The sequence below is a fragment of the Chenopodium quinoa genome, unplaced genomic scaffold (assembly GCF_001683475.1).
Source record: "Chenopodium quinoa cultivar QQ74 unplaced genomic scaffold, ASM168347v1, whole genome shotgun sequence".
NCBI classification, from domain to species: Eukaryota; Viridiplantae; Streptophyta; class Magnoliopsida; order Caryophyllales; family Amaranthaceae; genus Chenopodium; species Chenopodium quinoa.
This window is the reverse complement of record NW_018744874.1, coordinates 1,539,801-1,557,379: the sequence shown is the minus strand read 5'-3', so window position 1 is coordinate 1,557,379 and position 17,579 is coordinate 1,539,801. Positions and strand designations below refer to the sequence as shown.

General features: G+C 34.3%; 1 protein-coding gene and 3 long non-coding RNA genes across 6 annotated transcripts; 3 read left to right on the top strand and 1 right to left on the bottom strand.

Moving 5' to 3' along the window:
* Positions 1 to 517: 517 nt before the first annotated feature.
* On the top strand, positions 518 to 5,871 carry LOC110705082 (probable receptor-like serine/threonine-protein kinase At4g34500). Its single transcript, XM_021882915.1, has 7 exons — positions 518 to 1,450; positions 3,331 to 3,435; positions 3,535 to 3,657; positions 4,377 to 4,547; positions 4,668 to 4,797; positions 4,876 to 5,085; positions 5,510 to 5,871. Exons 1-7 carry the CDS (start codon positions 891 to 893, stop codon positions 5,591 to 5,593), a joined length of 1,383 nt encoding a protein of 460 aa, XP_021738607.1. The 5' UTR covers positions 518 to 890; the 3' UTR covers positions 5,594 to 5,871.
* A 1,360-nt stretch (positions 5,872 to 7,231) lies between these two features.
* LOC110705079 lies at positions 7,232 to 11,041 on the top strand. 3 transcript variants are annotated; one of them, XR_002508035.1, is made up of 4 exons: positions 7,232 to 7,670; positions 8,552 to 8,597; positions 9,125 to 9,189; positions 10,074 to 10,557. It is a non-coding gene; the product is annotated as an uncharacterized LOC110705079 (long non-coding RNA). The 3 variants fall into 3 exon arrangements; XR_002508036.1 differs by lacking the exon at positions 10,074 to 10,557 and adding an exon at positions 11,028 to 11,041 and having other exon boundaries at positions 7,235 to 7,670; positions 9,137 to 9,189; XR_002508034.1 differs by having other exon boundaries at positions 7,238 to 7,670; positions 9,137 to 9,189.
* A 2,863-nt stretch (positions 11,042 to 13,904) lies between these two features.
* On the top strand, positions 13,905 to 14,870 carry LOC110705081. The gene is made up of 2 exons (XR_002508038.1): positions 13,905 to 14,518; positions 14,809 to 14,870. It is a non-coding gene; the product is annotated as an uncharacterized LOC110705081 (long non-coding RNA).
* A 1,057-nt stretch (positions 14,871 to 15,927) lies between these two features.
* On the bottom strand, positions 15,928 to 17,138 carry LOC110705080. The gene is made up of 2 exons (XR_002508037.1): positions 16,602 to 17,138; positions 15,928 to 16,134 (listed from the first exon to the last, which is right to left on the bottom strand). It is a non-coding gene; the product is annotated as an uncharacterized LOC110705080 (long non-coding RNA).
* Between the last annotated feature and the right edge of the window lie 441 nt (positions 17,139 to 17,579).

Here is a 17,579-nt window from a genome sequence, read left to right as displayed (position 1 = left end):
GTTGTTTGATAGGTTGAGAATGGCCTAGTAATCTTATAGTCACGAATTAAATAGTTGATATGTGATAATTTACAAAAAATACCAATCATGTAGTTTGATTAATAACCTTTGATCTATATTGTTTTATATTTTCATCTTCATTTGACGCACATGATATCCATAAACTTGTACATGTAGATGAGTTACATGTATGTCAACATCATAACTGGTAAGAACCATGTTTAAAAGGGAATAAACATTAAAAAAGCTCTATCCATAATGACTTGCGAGACATATCAATAGTAAAGTCTATTGATTATAACAAAGCCTAATTAATGAAAGCTAACGAACGTCCCGGGGGCGTTGGATAAACTAGCTAAAAATAGAAGGATTAAATTAAAAATTAACATTAATTACATTGATCGATGCATGATTTTATCATGCTGTCCCAAATTAATACCACTTTAGGTAATATTTGAAATTCTTATCCAACGCTCGAGGGCGTTCGTTACCAAAATCCTTAAAAAAATAATTAGGCAAACCACATAGCAATTATAGCAAAAATAATGTTATACACACAACTCAATATTCAAGAACAAAGTGAGTAAAAAAACAAGAACTTTCATTATTATATCCGTTGAAACCGCTCTCTCAGAGTCACACTCTCTCTGTCTCACTCACTCACTACTCCCTCTCATTCTCTCTCTCTGAGCTCAGCTCGCTCACTTGCTTTCTCAGAGAGATACCTTCCAAATGACTCCATCTTTCTCTCTCTTCTTCCAAATCATCTTCTGAATTTCCCCTGAATTTCCAATGGCAGAAGAATTTACCCTCTGAAAAAAAAACAGAATCCCCTGTTTTTATTTTTATTTTATCTTTTTCTTTCTCTAAAAGTTCCCCTGTTTTCAACTATGGCGACGGAAAACCCAGATAAAACCATGATTCAAACATTAACTACAACCTCAATTCTCGGCATAAAACTCTACATTTTGATTTTAATTTTTGTGGGTCTTTCGATTTTTTCTTGTTTTCTCATCTTCATCTGTTTAATCAGACGGAAAAACAAACTGGGTGGTCAAAATCGGGTATATTTGCGACAAAATTCGGGTATAATTCCGCTATTTTCGTCGGAAATTAAAGCAGTGAATGATGAAAATGGGGTTAAAAAGAAAATGGGGGAGATTTTAACGGGAGATAAAACAGAGGAAATTGGGATTTTGGTTGAAGGAGAGAAAAATAGAAGTAAATCGACGGAAAGTAGCGACGGAAGTTCTTCAAGTAAAGCGTCGGTGGTTTCATCGGATATTCCAAATATTGGGTGGGGCCGTTGGTATAGCTTGAGGGAGCTTGAGGTTGCGACACGTGGATTTTCCGATGAAAATATTATTGGTGAAGGTGGTTATGGTGTTGTTTATAAGGGTGTTCTTGAAGATGGGTCTATTGTTGCTGTCAAAAATCTTCTAAACAACAAGTATGTTTTTATTTTGCACATTTTTCTATGAATTTGGTCGTTTAAATCTTTGAATTTTTTTGGTAATTGTGTGAAATTTGATATGGCTATTTAGCTCTAAAATCGTGCATTGATAAGTGTAATTAATGGTTACTCTCGTATTTAAAGTACAGTATTAATTTTGTAACTTAATGGGGTATAAAATCAAGTATCGATCAGTGTTATTAATGTACGGAGTAATTAAAAACTTGGGTGCGATAATTTGTGATCAATTTCTTATGCATAACCCTTTAAGCTACCTCTAGTGTCTTTCTTTGATTGATTGGGGGTGAAATGTTTGGTTTAGAAAATGTGAAATCTTTTCTCTTGTTTTCCAATTGTAAGCTAAAATGTTTGATTTCAAAATTGGGTTGAAGTCTATTGGGAGGGATTACTGCTAATTTTGTCAAGTATTTCTGGAATTGTTTGTGCCACATTCATCAAACTTTTCTCATAATTCATGAATATATATTATGTTGAATTCAAGAATTTGTTTATATTAATGTTCATGGTAAAGTAAGCAAATTTTCACAATCTTTTAATGCTAAATAATCATCATGTTGTTGATTTTAATTTTAGTGGGTCTTTTATTTTATGCCTTAATATTGTGTGAAATATTAATAGATATTTACATGTTTGTGCTCAAAGTCATCATGTCGGTTTGAAGATTTTGATGGGGCACTCTTTAACTTTGCTTAGATCTAACGGTGCTACTTGCAATTCCATGTGTCAGTACTTGATAGCAATTTCTTTATATTTTTCATGAAAAAAAAAAATTAGAAAAGTAGTTTGAAAAAAATTAAATAATGTTTATCTAAATCTTTTTTTTGTTATTTTGTTCATCTTTGGACTTGAGAAAGTATAATGCTCAATGAAATCTTTACTCCCTTTTTGTCATCTTCATCATATGGTTTTTGGAGCTTTTGCTTTCTCTTCTTTTAATTTCTTTGTACTTTTTCTTTTAATTTGTTCTTACACATGTTGTTTCCTACTTTAATGGAACTCTTTACTTGACAAAGCTCTTTGCTTTTAAGATTTATAGAACATTTTTTTGGCGTAGTGAAGCTAAGCTTATAGGCCGAATAATTGGCTGAAAACTTTTAAACTAGTTTATGGCTTGTAAGAATTTTATTTGCATTGTGGTTTTTGGATCTCAGACTGTAAATGTGTAGTTACGGCCATGGAACTACTTTTACGGGCAATGTGGGTGTCTGGTCTATCGTGGTTATATATAATGAATTCATGATCACAATGTGGTGATGTGATTGAGATTAAGTACCCTAATCTGCTGTGAGATTATGCACAATATTGTGTGACTGACTCTAAAATTCAAATGGCTATGTTTTAATTTCAAAACATGGTTCTTGAAAATAAAATTTCAAATGCTGGAACTTTTCTTGCTTTAAATTAATGGTATTCAAAATTCAAAAAAAAATGGACCATTGAGGTGTTGCATTTATGACATGTTTCCTAGAGTAGTACAGTGTGCTCAAAGATGCCTAACTGAACACTGCATTTACTATTACTTGCCTTCTTTTGTGACTTCTTGTGACACTTTTAACCCGTGAAGAAACTAATCAGCAGTGACAGAAACGAAACAAACTACTCACTTATGAAGGATGACATAAATAATTGATCAAGTGACATTGAAATAATTCTGTTTTCCCTTTGATTGATCACTCAATGGACATAATCTGACCATAAACTAAACATTCTTGCTCCGTATTAATGTAAGATGTCGGCTTACCAATGCATAATAACTAATCAGTTTGCACCTCCTTAATTACGAGTATATGTGTGTGCATAATAAAAAAAACATTTGTATGAAAATGTAATTCTGATTATACTAAGTTTAAATGTAGGGGGCAAGCGGAAAAGGAGTTTAAGGTGGAAGTTGAAGCCATAGGAAAAGTAAGACACAAGAATCTAGTTGGTCTTGTTGGCTACTGTGCAGATGGAGCTCAAAGGTGTCCCTCTATTCTACCTGCCAATTCGACTTCACTTTCATCAGTCTGTTGTAAATGACTAATGTGTTGCTCGTACATATTCTTTGTTTGACAACTCAGGATTCTTGTGTACGAATATGTTGATAATGGCACTCTTGAACAATGGTTGCATGGAGATGTTGGGGATGTAAGCCCTTTGACCTGGGACTTCCGTATGAAGATTGCCATTGGAACTGCCAAAGGGTAAGATATTCATGTCCATATTGAACATTTCCCTTGTTCGATCAGCTTGTTAAGCCAATAACTCTACTGTGTGCTCAAATTCAATATCTGAATGTGTGAGCCTGGGACTAACTTGAGTTCCTTCCTCGATCTAGCTTTTTATGATGTCTGAAACAAGTTTCCATCGTTCCTTATAAATTATTTTTGGTTAATGATTAGATTTTCAAATATGCCACTACTTAGAATTAGCGATGAGGAGAAGATATATTTCATCCCCAACTTTCATTCTTTCATTAAGGACCTTTGTGTAGGAGCATGTCAACTTAGAAATAATGATTTATGAAAGATAAGAACAGAACGATTAATTGCAGGCAGTTAATTATAACATGATTGGCCGATTTTCATGACCGATCAATCTTGTATATGTAGCAGTTAATATGCTACAATACGGTGCCTATATCCCTTTTAGGTAATAACAAACTAAATAGTGGTAATGGACTAATGGGTGAGGCGGGGAAGGTCAGTGCTCTCCAGCTGATATTATGTTATGCATTTGTGCGATGAAGTAAGACTTGCATGCACAATAGAGCTATATATTTGAAGATTCATTTCATCATGTCATATAACTGATAAGGCAATGCTTGTTGGACTTTGGTGTGTAGTAGCTACAATTTTTCCTGTGATTACTTTCCTGTCCTTTGCTTCATCTTTTATCAGATTGTAACTCATCTCTTCCACAGGTTGGCTTATTTGCACGAGGGATTGGAACCAAAGGTTGTTCATCGTGATGTCAAGTCTAGTAACATCCTTCTTGACAAAAACTGGAATGCAAAAGTATCCGACTTTGGGCTAGCCAAGCTTTTGGGATCTGAAGCAAGCTATGTTACTACTAGAGTAATGGGAACATTTGGGTTCGTCCTCTCTCTAGCATTCGCTCACATGTAGTCTTGTAAACTGAACCAGACACTTTGGGATAGGAATGCTATTAATGTTTGATTCTAGATTTCTAATCCTAGGAATTGATTTTGCAGGTATGTCTCCCCAGAGTATGCTAGCACCGGTATGCTTAGTGAGTGGAGTGATGTATACAGTTTCGGTGTTCTGCTTATGGAATTGATCTCAGGAAGGTGCCCAGTCGATTATTCGAAACCCCCTGGAGAGGTTTGTTGACTTATTGTTTGCATAGTCTGTAAAGTGAAATCTTCATCTGCTCTTCTCTAACATTGCTTAAATATTCAGATGAACTTGGTTGATTGGTTCAAGGGAATGGTAGCAACTCGACGTGCAGAAGAAGTGGTGGATCCATTGATCACTGTTCAACCCTCTTCTAGGGCACTAAAGCGGGTTTTATTGATCTGCCTTCGGTGTATAGATCTGGATGCTAATAAACGGCCAAAGATGGGGCAGATCGTGCATATGCTCGAGGCAGATGAATTTCCCTTTCGTCCTGTAAGTCATATTCTATGTTCAAGTTTTCATATACTTACTGGTAGGGTATTCGTTTGTAAATATATTCTCGTCTATCCAGCAACCATTTTGCCTTGACAGCTCCGTTCTGCTAGTCCTATCAAAGCTATCAGCCCTTACGTGTAACCACCATTTTTTTGCCTTAATATCACAGATAATATCTATAAGAGTGAATGAGACTATAAAAGTAGGACTACTTTAATCAATTAAATATTTAGTCTGAAATAGTATTTAGCTAAAACACCCAAACTTATCCAGAAAATGAGAGAATCCCATATATGAAACAACCACCATGCTACATAAGCTACAATTATGCAGTGAATTAATTGAAAGTGTATAGTAGAATTGATGGATGCTCTGCCTCACACTGCCTACATTATTCTGATTGGATTATGCGGCTTTGCAGGATCATCGACCTACACGACAGGATGCTCCTCTGACTTCTGCTACCGAGAAACTTCAGTTATCCGATAAAGGGTTCTCTAGGTGAACATCCAAAGAGACTCTCGAGGAGTTCTATTAGGATCTATTTAGTGTCCATTACACAAGATTACAGGTGATGAGCCTTGGGTGGCATGTTTTGTTGGTTTATTCTTTTTTTCCACATTATCTTTATCTGGTTAGAAAGAACTGCAATTGAATGAGCCTTGTATGTACAGTATATACTTATATAGTAGTATTTATCGGCTTCTAGAAGTAAGAATTTTTCTTTGTTTTCTGTAAAATTTGGAGGCTCAAACATTGTTTATAAATTGGCTTTTGCACAGAGCACTTGTTTTTTCGAAATATTGTAACTGTTTCAATATTTTACAGGAAATTGATGCAAGTGTTTATGTCAAAATTCTGGTATTATTTGATCATCTTATAGGCTGCAGTAGCTTAGAAAATAAGTGTACAGCTGACCTCAAAGCTCCTAAGTCGATTAAAACGATTAGTAAGGACTTTAATGCTTACAAGGCTATGATTTATAGTTATCTTGCGACATCTCAACAAATTTGTTACTCCTTCTGTCGGAAATTAGTTTTAAGAACTTCGTATTACTTTGTCATTCACAATATATATGGAAGAACCCTACCTGAATCAGGAACAATTAATTCCCAATACCAACCCAACAAGTAGAGAACATTAACATAATTATCTGATGATTCGAGCTTTAAAGAAGTAGAGAACATTAACATACAAATCATCAATAAAAAAAACTCGAACAAATGAAACACATTAAGATAATCAATTTCTCAACAATTTGACAAAATTAAACAATTTAAGATCCAAAATAAAATTGAAATAACTATAATCCGTAGGTTTTGCTGTTCTTTACCATTAATGTATTCACAGCACATCAATTCTTGTTCCAATTCGCTGTATAAAACGTATGAAGAGGAGATCTTTATGTTGTATTTTTACCAAATCAGCCAACACGATAATGTTTTTCTTCATCATATTCTCTGTGTACAGTCTATGAGCTTCGAGTTGTTGAAGCCTCGATTTAACTTGTGTAATTTCTTTCTCTACCATGCCAATAGACTCCGTGTCTTCCTTAGCAAACCTTTCAATGTGCTTAGATACCTTATTGCGCGTCCCTTCTAGTTTATCTATAAGTTGCAACTTCCCAATAATATTTTTTACCTCCTCTTCGTCGTTAAACTTGTACACACACTTGGTAATTAGATCCTTAGATGCCTCACGAAGTTGGTCGTGTTGTTTGGTATACATTTCAAAGTTGTTAAGGTTGAACCTTAGCATTGTATCCATGTTACATTTTCGCGATTCAAGCTCTTCAAGTTCTTGATTTCATTCTCTATTTCATTTTGAAACATTATACACTCGTCTGTTTCTTCTATAAGGTTGTTGATTATACCGGTCACCACGTTAAACTTCTCCGCCCAATCCTCGAATTGATCATTGGTTTCGAAAGCTCGTCGAATCAAGAATTGGTTAGAATCGTCCTTACTACTATTCTCTTGGTAAAGCAATTTCTCAACAGTCTCAAGTAATCCCATTTGTATTGTGAATTTGTGATGTGATTTTGTTATGCCAAACAAACTTTTATAAAATCTTGGACTCAATTTAAGGGAGAGTCAAACGAAGCTATAAAAAATCTCTTGATGATCGGATCAAATATCCTTAAATCCTTAAACCTTATAAAAATGCAAAAGTTTTAACTGTAGCTTATGAATAGTACCCGCTGGTGCTATTACAGAGATGTCCTTGAATTCATTGAATTGCCGATTTTGCCCTTTATTGTTTTGTTTCTTTGGTGGCCTGGCTGTCGCCAGCTGTCTTCTCTCTCTTAACTCTTAAGGCTTCTTCCTTCTTCTCATCTCACTATCTTTCTCTCTTCTTCTCCTCTCGGCGTTCCCACTCTCTATCTCCTCCATTGGAGCAGTTTCTGAGGTACAAAACAAAAGAATTTATGATTTATTTTTTGTTTATTTCTTTTGTTCGTCTATTCGATTAGATTTTTCCTCTTATAAGAATGGAGGCGGCAACAGCAGCAGCGAAACCAATAATCAATGTCGCTGCCATTTGCGGCTCCTTTCCATACAACATAGACCTCCTCCGAGCAGGTACTTTCTCTCTCCCCTTCCTCCTCCACAATCAAATTTTAAGACCCAAACTTTGTTCAGAATCAATACAAACAATGGAAATCAATTACATGGGTATTTCGTCATCGCCGATAATTATGTTAGAATTCAAAGTATATAATTATAACAATTAATAGATTATCATATTAATGTTAAATTAAATGTTTAAAATTAGGAAGCATTTGTGATGAACCATATATCAATATATAGCTAGAACTGTCGATAATACCAGTAACAAATAATTTAACATACAATCCCAAGTATTGTGTGTATAAAATTAAACAACCTTTAATTTTTATTTTAATTGTTTTGGTATGAAAAACTTTAATTCAGGTTTGGGACCCTCATTCCAAAACTCTTATTACCAAACTGCAGATTAATATGTTCCTGTTGTTTTCGAATGTTTTTGGTTGAATCTTTGTGGGTGTATTTGTGCGAAATCGTTTCGTTTTTAATAGGAGTTTATTTGATCGATTTGTTTTCGATTTTTTGGGTTTATTTATTCTATTGTTTTTCGATATTTTAAGGGTTTATTTGTTCTATTTATTTTCATTTTTTGGGTTGAATTTTAGTGCTTCTTCGATTGTGTGGTGGTTTTTTTTTGGGTTGGATTTGATTGATTTATGTTTTTTGGGTTGATTTTTTATATTGTTAGTAGCATTATTGTCTGATTTGTAACAGAATTGTTGATCTCCAGGTACAATTCTATCTCTCCTTTCTCTTTCTTGTTCAAATTGGTTCAATTTTCATCTAACCTTTAATATGAATGTCTTTTTTTTTTTTTTTTTTTTTTTTTTTTTTTTTTTTTTTTTTTTTTTCTCATCCTCCAGTTTCTCTGTTTTTTTTTTTTTTTTCTAAAATAGGCGGAAGGAGTAAGACGGAGCAAGGTTTGGTGGATTCGAGTTTGAGGTGAAGAAACTCAGACATTATTGCATGGTCGATTTGTTTTTAATTTCTAGAATGTAATGATTTATTTATGATCTGTGCTGTGATTTGTGTGTTATTGTTGATGTTTGTTTGTGTTTTGTGGAATTGATGGAATTTTAATTTGATTGATTGAGAAACAAGCTCAGTTGATGTTAGGCTACTTTCTTTTTGTCAAATATGAAGTGGTACATTTAAACGATTGTACCATTATTGTTAAATTCGGTTTGAAATTTATTTATTTTGTGTTCTTTTGTATGAGTGATGTATGAGTAATTGTTTGATGAAGATTGGGTGGGCTTCATTGTTTCTTCCTTTAAGGTTGTGTTCATTTCCCTTTTTTTCGTTGTATTTCTTGTACCTTGATTATGAGCGGTGCTTTAATTTCTATATATGCAGAAATGGAGGGTGAAAAATTATTTCAGAATTATGGGGTGGTTTTGATTCAATCTATAACCCTTATAAAAATGCAAGACGAAACTAATGTAGTTTATGTGGTGGTTCATTTGTAGGCTTTACTGCAGTTTTCGATTGAATTTGATATCAAATGGCTCTTACATAGCAACTTGCTACTAAGGTATCTCTTCATTGTTCATTCTCATGGTTTCCTCTATTTAGTTTGTCTGTACATTGGGAACTTTTCAATTCAATCTGATGAAATTTCAGGCTTTTCCATATTTTAGTTCCGTTCATAAATTTAGGGGTTTTCTCGATTCAATTATGGTCATTTTAAAATTGGAGCTTTTCCGAATTAATTTAATTAGTTCAAATATTTGGGGTGGTTTAAGCATTCTAAAGCTATTTCTTATGTTAGGATATCTGTAATGATTTTCTTATCTGTGTTGTGATTTGTGTGTTGTTGTTGATGTTTGTTTTTGTTTTGTGGAATTGATGGAATTTTAATTTGATTGATTGAGATCTGGAATGGTTCTACTAAAGGGCTACTTTTCAACCTCCGAACAGGTGCCACTATTTTTTTAGCTTCCTTTGTTTTTGTTGTCACATTAGATGAGATGAAACACTCCATATTTTGAAATTTGGAAATTCTGTTTTTCATTGGAAGGTAAATATATCATGCCACCTAATGCTGCTAACCTGATCATTTATAAGAATGTAAAATCATGTTTATGTGACAAGCCTAATGGTGGCCAATAAGATCAGAACCGTTTAAATGATCGGTAGAGTAGTATTGTACCATTGGCTTTAATAAAATCGTCACTATTCCTCAGGTTAAAATTTTACTCTTCCTTGTCATCAAAAAATAATAAATTGTTACTCTTCTAATTTAAAATTAGGTCAATTTACTTCTTTTTGTTGTGTTACAAACACACTACTTAATATTCCTTTCTTATGGAGGAGGAGAGGAACTTCTGATGCAGAATTTGCTCCGCATCATTTTTAAACTTTAACTTAATACAAGGAATTAAATATATTAACATGGGTAAATCCTGTATCGTGTAGGCAAACATTTTAAAGAAATGTCGTGACCATGGAATGGGCCCTGTAGGTTTCTATGAGCCTTGTTTTCGTGAGGGAGGGAAGTTGCATTTGAGCATGATGTGTTTTGGTCAGTTTTGGGATCCTGATGCCAGCAAATATGTAAAAAATCATCGGCCAATTGATCAAGCAAAACCACCGTCACTTCCACATGAATTTCTAATGTTAGTTGAAAGAGCCATCAATGACTCTCACTCTCGGTTGTAAGAGCCATCAAAGAGCTAAACAGTCTGAGGCAAATAATGTAGAAGATATTCTTCTCCCAGTTGTAAATTATTATACACAAACTGGACAGCTCGGTTTACATCAGGCTCGTAATTCGAAAGTTTTATCTGATTTTTCTTGTATTGAAATTACATGGCTTAGCTTTCAGTGTGACAACTAACACTTTCATGTTGAAGAAACATCTGGACAACTCTTCTATAATACCTATTAGAAATTGTCTTACTGTTGTTATGACCTTTTTTGTTTGCTTGCTTGTTCGTTTGCTGTCAAATGGGATCTTGTTAATTCTTAGAAACAAGTAAATGATCTCCAAAATTGAAGTTAATGGGCATTGTATCACACAATAAAGAACATCTTTTGAAGTTTGGTAAAAAAAAAAACTCCAGCTTCTTTACTCATAGTCTCTAATAAGTAATGACCATCTAATCTCCCAAAATGTAGAATAAAATTAGAAAACTGGTGTTTGCTGACTTGCTTTATGCTCTATAGCCTCTATACTACAGGGCCAAAGTGTCTGCCAGCTTAGTAAGTTAAGGAACTAACACCTTAATAGGTTAAGAGTAAGTTGCCTATCTGGAAATTAACTTGGCTTTTTTGTTCTACAATTATACGATTCTATAGTCTATAATGTCAAGCAAAGTGAAGCTCTAGGACCTCATTGCCTTGATTGATACATTCATCTGCTTGTTTCAGGACAAGGATTAGATGATGTGTATTTTGACGGTTTATATTTGATGGAAGGATTTGAGTGATTTTAAGGGTGGAAATTTGAAAGATAGTCTTAGAAGGCAACGACTTCTAAGTTTGATTTTAGGAGTAACGATCCCAAAACCCTAGTTAACAACTAGTTTGAACCTTAACAAAGTTCTCTTCAAGCAAAAGCTCAATAATCTCAAATTATAATTCATAAAACATCTTGTTAAAATAATTGACATACAACTAGTATATATAGGAAAAATAAATCTATCCTACTTGCCCTGCAAGCAAACTAAATAAAAAGCCCTAATAATTAATTAATGAACCAAGAGAGCCCACTAATTAATTAACACAACTTTGGAAGCCCAAGGCCCCATAACTACTACTAAGAAAATAATAAAAACATTATTAAAAACTCACTTGTAAAACCCCTACTTTAAGAGTAAGGCAAAACCAAGAGAGTACCTAAATAAAGCAATAAAAATAGTTATAAGGAAGGGGACTCGATTCACATCATTCCCTCCCTCTTAAAAAAAAACTTGCCCTCAAGTTTCGTTCGGAAGACAAGGTACCAAGTCACTAGCCCTCATAGTAGCGCAAATTCCCGCTCCAAGAAGTACTTGAAAAGTATCATAATTCTCCCTATGCACAATCTTGAAAGGTCCTTCCTCTAATGGTTCATTCTTACCTCTAGAATTATTAAAGATTTTTTGAGCATTTAAAGATAAGAAAACATACTCACCAATCTCAAAAGGGTGTTGGTTTCTCAATGACAACATATTAGCCCTTCTTTCCTTTTTGTTAAGTTTAGGCATAATCAACAACTCTCTAGCAGGAGCTTGAATAGGTGGCGCCTTAGGGGGTAAAGGATGTAATTGGACTCTCTTATCCCCAACCTTCACTGAATAAACATTTGTAACACCATTAAATAACACCCCTCGATCATATTGCCAAGGACGACCCAAGAGTATAGAACAAGCAGTCATAGGTAAAATATCACACCATACACTATCAGAATATGAACCCATGGAAAAGTTCACCAAAGCTTGCCTTTTAACCTGTAGTCCATCTCCATCATGTAACCAATTAAGCTTGTAAGGAGTAGGATGGTCCCTAGTAGAAAGATTCATAGTGTCAACCAACTTAGTAGATGCAACATTGGTGCACGATCCCGTATCTATAATCAACGAGCAACTCCTATCACCCACTTTGCATATAGTATGGAACAAATTTTCCCTTTGCTCATGTGTAGTAGGAGGAACAAAATTAGCATGCAAAACTCTCCTTAAGATACCGATATGGTGATGTTCAGGTTCAGGAGTAATCTTTTCTTGACCCTCAAACTCTTCAAAATCAAACTCTTCCTCTGTATTGAGCAAACATGTACTCTCCTTCTCTTTCTCTTCTTGGTCAAGATAAGCCAACAACATTCTATGTTCCTTCTTGGATACCGTCACTTTGTTACCACAATCTCTAGCAATGTGTCCCATGCCTTGACACTTGAAACAAACTTTTTTCGCCAATGCAGCTTGTTCGGGAGTAACAACAATCATCTTCCCTTCATTGTTTGAATTGTTAGAGTTGATATTCGAACCCTCACCATTAAAGAATGACTTCCTCTCCTTGAAATAAGAAATTTTCTTTTCTTTCTCCTGTTTCTCAAATCTCTCTGCCAACCTTAAGACATCATCAAAGAACACATAATTTGATGTTTCCACCTTGTGAGAAATCGAAGGTGTTAACCCTTTTATGTATCGTCCAATCTTCATCTCCTCTTTTTCCTGCAAATCACAAAGCATGCACAATTTCTCAAACTCTTTAGTGTATTCAGCGACACTAAGATTCTTTTGTTCAAGATGATTCAACTTCAAGAATTGATCTTGGATAAATTCCCGTGGTAGGAACCGTTTCCTTAATTGTCTCTTCAACTCGTTCCAAGTATTAATTCGTGGCTCATCTTCTCTCAATCTCTTGGCACGTAAATTCTCAAACCATAGAGAAGCATATCTCGTCAGTTTTAGGTTTGCAACCTTGTAGGCTTTTTGCTCATCAAAACCTTTATAATCAAAGACCTTTTCCATCTGACGAACCCAATCTAAAAAGTCTTCGGCATCCCCATCACCTGTAAATTCCGGAAGTTCCAACAACTTCAAATCTCGATCATTGTCAATTGGAAAATTTCTCATGATTCCCCTAGGTTGTTCGTTGTTGATTATTCTTCCTTCCCCAATCACTTGAGTAGACAAAGTTTCAACCCTTTGATTGGTTTGAGCAATTTCTTGTGTACTCTTCTCAATTTTCTCATTCATTCGTTCAAGACTCGCATTAAAATTTCTCATCATATCAACAAGCATAGTATCCAGATCTTCCTTTGTTAAAGTACTCATGATGTCAAAATAATCACAGTCCTATTCGTGGCCAATTATCTCCAAAAATAATAATCTTGCAGCAAGTCGTACTAAAGGCAATAAAAATATTTTGATAAAGCAAACAAAGCAACTAATTACCAAAATACAATCACCTTAAATTAGTATGCTTTAAAATTCAATTAATACCACCGACTACGATAACTGCAACACAACAATAATGACGGCACAACTTATTCTTCTAACTAAACCAATACTTTGTAATTTGGCAGCAATTCCACTAACTCACCAAGCAAATTAAGAGCACATACCAACAAGTAAACTACTATGTAGAAGTTACGAGTACCTTTTGCACAGATACCAACGAATTCTGCAATTCATCCGCTTGAGTACGAATAAGGATTTTTTTTTTCTTCTTATCAATCGTGTAAGTCGGGAGAACTTACAAAACCTGGCTCTTGATACCAATTTGATGTGTATTTTGACGGTTTATATTTGATGGAAGGATTTGAGTGATTTTAAGGGTGGAAATTTGAAAGATAGTCTTAGAAGGCAACGACTTCTAAGTTTGATTTTAGGAGTAACGATCCCAAAACCCTAGTTAACAACTAGTTTGAACCTTAACAAAGTTCTCTTCAAGCAAAAGCTCAATAATCTCAAATTATAATTCATAAAACATCTTGTTAAAATAATTGACATACAACTAGTATATATAGGAAAAATAAATCTATCCTACTTGCCCTGCAAGCAAACTAAATAAAAAGCCCTAATAATTAATTAATGAACCAAGAGAGCCCACTAATTAATTAACACAACTTTGGAAGCCCAAGGCCCCATAACTACTACTAAGAAAATAATAAAAACATTATTAAAAACTCACTTGTAAAACCCCTACTTTAAGAGTAAGGCAAAACCAAGAGAGTACCTAAATAAAGCAATAAAAATAGTTATAAGGAAGGGGACTCGATTCACATCATTAGAGTCGGGAGAGTCTTGGGAAAGGAATACCTATTGTGTCTTTCTCCATTGGTGACTCTGCAGAATTTTTATATGGTGATCAGGCAGATGCTGAAAAGGCTGATAAGATTAAATTAGAATCTGGAGATGTTCTAATATTCGGAGGTAAATCAAGACGTATTTTTCATGGTGTCTCTGCAATTTTTTTGTGAAGTTGAAGTGTTTTTAGTGGATTGGTAAGTGAATTAGTGAGAGTTTTGAGTGGTTATTTACATATGGATGGAGAAGTCAATAATTTTTGGTAATGCTTAAGTTAGGGTTTATTTTGCACTGTTGTTGTTATATTCGGTTTCAAATTTTCTTAATGTTGTGTTCTTATGTTGAATCTACTTGTAAAAATGGCCAGGGAAGTTTATATTTGGTTTTTTCTTTTTTTTTTTTTATATATACTTCAGAGCTTTCTCTAACCCCCCACTAAAGCAAAATAACTTTCCTCTCCATTGAAGTAACTTGAAAGGTAATTTGTTGATTTCCCGATCCGACGTCCAAGTATAGTTCTTTTTGCTTTCTCTCTCTTGTTCTAATTGGTTCAATGTTCATCTCTTTGTTTAGATTTTTCCTTTTATTTGAATGTTAGACTGATTTAATGTTTGTTCATTTCTGGGTTTTTATGCAGTTGGATTTTCTGGGTTTTTATTTATTTATTTAATATTGATTCTGAATTTAATTCAGCTTTACTAGGTGTTTTTGTGTTTAAAGCTTGATGCTAATATCATTGGAGGAACTTAGTTATAGAAAGGCATGCCTTTTTATTGACAGAAGTGAATAAGTTAGTTTTTTGTAATTAGTTTGATAGAAGTAGAATATCATATTGCTAAAAGTTTTCTATTTGATTTGGTATAGGATCTTCACTAATTAAAAGGAGATTATGCCAGTTTTCCAGTCAATGTGATCTTCATGGATTAAAATTGACATACCAATGAAACTCAACATTCTATATTTTTTCACACAATTAACATGGTTGGCTGACTTGGGAGGTTTAAAAAATATCTCTAATTAATGGATTATGTTTAGTATCTGCCTGAGATTGGTGTGCTATTATTATTGTATGGACGAGGTCGTGGTGAAAGTAAGATAAAGCTCTAAAACGTTCAATGTGATGGCAAAACCATTTGCTTGTATCTTATACTCGATGTAGTATAGTTGTATATAGCCTATATTATTTGCTTGAATCTTATACTCAATGTACACTAGTAGAATAAAGCAATTGGCCACCGGTTCAAAACCCCCCTATGCCACCGGTTTTGAACCGGTGGGCATTTGGGGGGTGGCAATAGTCTAATGCAAAGCCACCGGTTCAAAACCGGTGGCAAAAACAAGTATTGCCACCGGTTAACCGGTGGCAATTATGCTTCCCGCTTTTTTTTTTTTTTTTTTTTATGATATTACATATAAATGCCACCGGTTAACTGGTGGCAATAACATACTTTTTTTTTTTTTTTGTTTTTGTTTTTTCTGCTATTTGCTACAATAATAATAATAATTAAAAAAAACTCTGTAAAATATAAGGCAAATAACATCACAATCAATATAAGAGCGCAATGAAATATACTCACATTTATATTCAAATAATAGATTGTTATTGTACAATAAAAAAAAATTACAATGAAGTATTAAGTAAAAAAAATTACAATGAATTATACAGTACAAAAAAAAAATTAAAACATTAAAAAATAACAATATTCCAAAATGAAAGTCTTGAATCCAGCATCAATTAACACCTGCATCAATTAAAACTCAGAAATTAATAAAACTCAAAAAAAAAAATGTGAAAAAAACCCAGAAACTCATGCATGTATACGGTCACCCGCAAAGGATGAAACAGAAAGAGAAAAGGCTTAAAAAAACAGAAAGAGAAAAGATGAAAACCCAAAATTTTCGCCCAGTGAAACCCAGTAAATTCGAAAATCAAATAACCCAAAAATTTCGAAAATTAAATAAACCCAATAATTTCGATTATCAATTAAAAACAGAAAATTTTCGAAATAAAAAACCCAAAATTAAAACAGAAAAATTTTGAAATCAAAAACCCAAAACCCAAAAAACAGAAAAATCAATTTCGAATTCCACCAAAAATAATAAAAACCCACCCACCATAACCACAACCCCCACCAAAAACCACCACAACCCATGAACTCCACCAAAAATAACAAAAAACAAAATAAAAGTAAGAAAAAAGAGAAATTACTTGAATTTCAGCAAAACCCCCCGAAATTATCTTGAATTTGTGTTATAAAGGTCTAATTCGACCATGAAAACTCTAGATCTAGAGTTTTCATGGTCGAATTAGACCAGAAAACCCATATTTTCATCACGAGGAGAGAGTAAGTGCGACAATAAGCTTGATGGTTAATGGCGGTGGTTGTTGATGTGGCGGTGGTTGTTGTTGCGGCGGTGGACGAGCCGAACGAAGGAGAGAGGAAGATACCGCGAGAGAGGGAGAAGATTAGGGTTAAGGAGAGATAAAGAGAAGAGAGATCAGGAGAGAGGAGGAGGTTGACGAGAGAGATTCAGGGTAGAGAGAGAGAGAACAGAGAGGGGGAGTAAGAACGAAGGAGATAGAGAGAAGGAGGAGAGCAGGGGGAGAGGTGATAGAGGAGAGAGAAGATTAGGGTTAGGTATATAAAGGAAGGGGAAAAAGAATGGTGGGATTTTTTTTTTATTATTTGATTATTGCCACCGGTTCAAAACCGGTGGCCTTTATCATTTATGCCACCGGTTCGGTTTGAACCGGTGGCAGTGTACATATGCCTAATCCCGCCCATTTTTTAAGCCACCGGTTTTCAAAAACCGGTGGCCATTGAGCGGTGCCTTTTTCAATTTTTCTACTAGTGGTAGTATAGTTGTATATAGCCTAAAATGTTCAATGTAATGTCAGACTTTATGAACTATTCAGAACTCCAAGTCCTAAGCTTAATTAAACCCTTTAGTTGTGTATTGTTTCTTATTTGGGTGGTGGATTGTCCGTTTGTTATTGAACAAGAAGTTTGTTATTGCCTGATTGACCAGATAAGTTTTGAGATGCTACCTACATTACAACCTTGGAGTTGATATTGATGATACAGTGTAGTTATATCATCACCCCTTCTCTATGGATAGCCAAAAGGCGAGGCTTGCACTTGAAGAGAATCAAATTGATTATACATTTATTACATGGATGCATCAT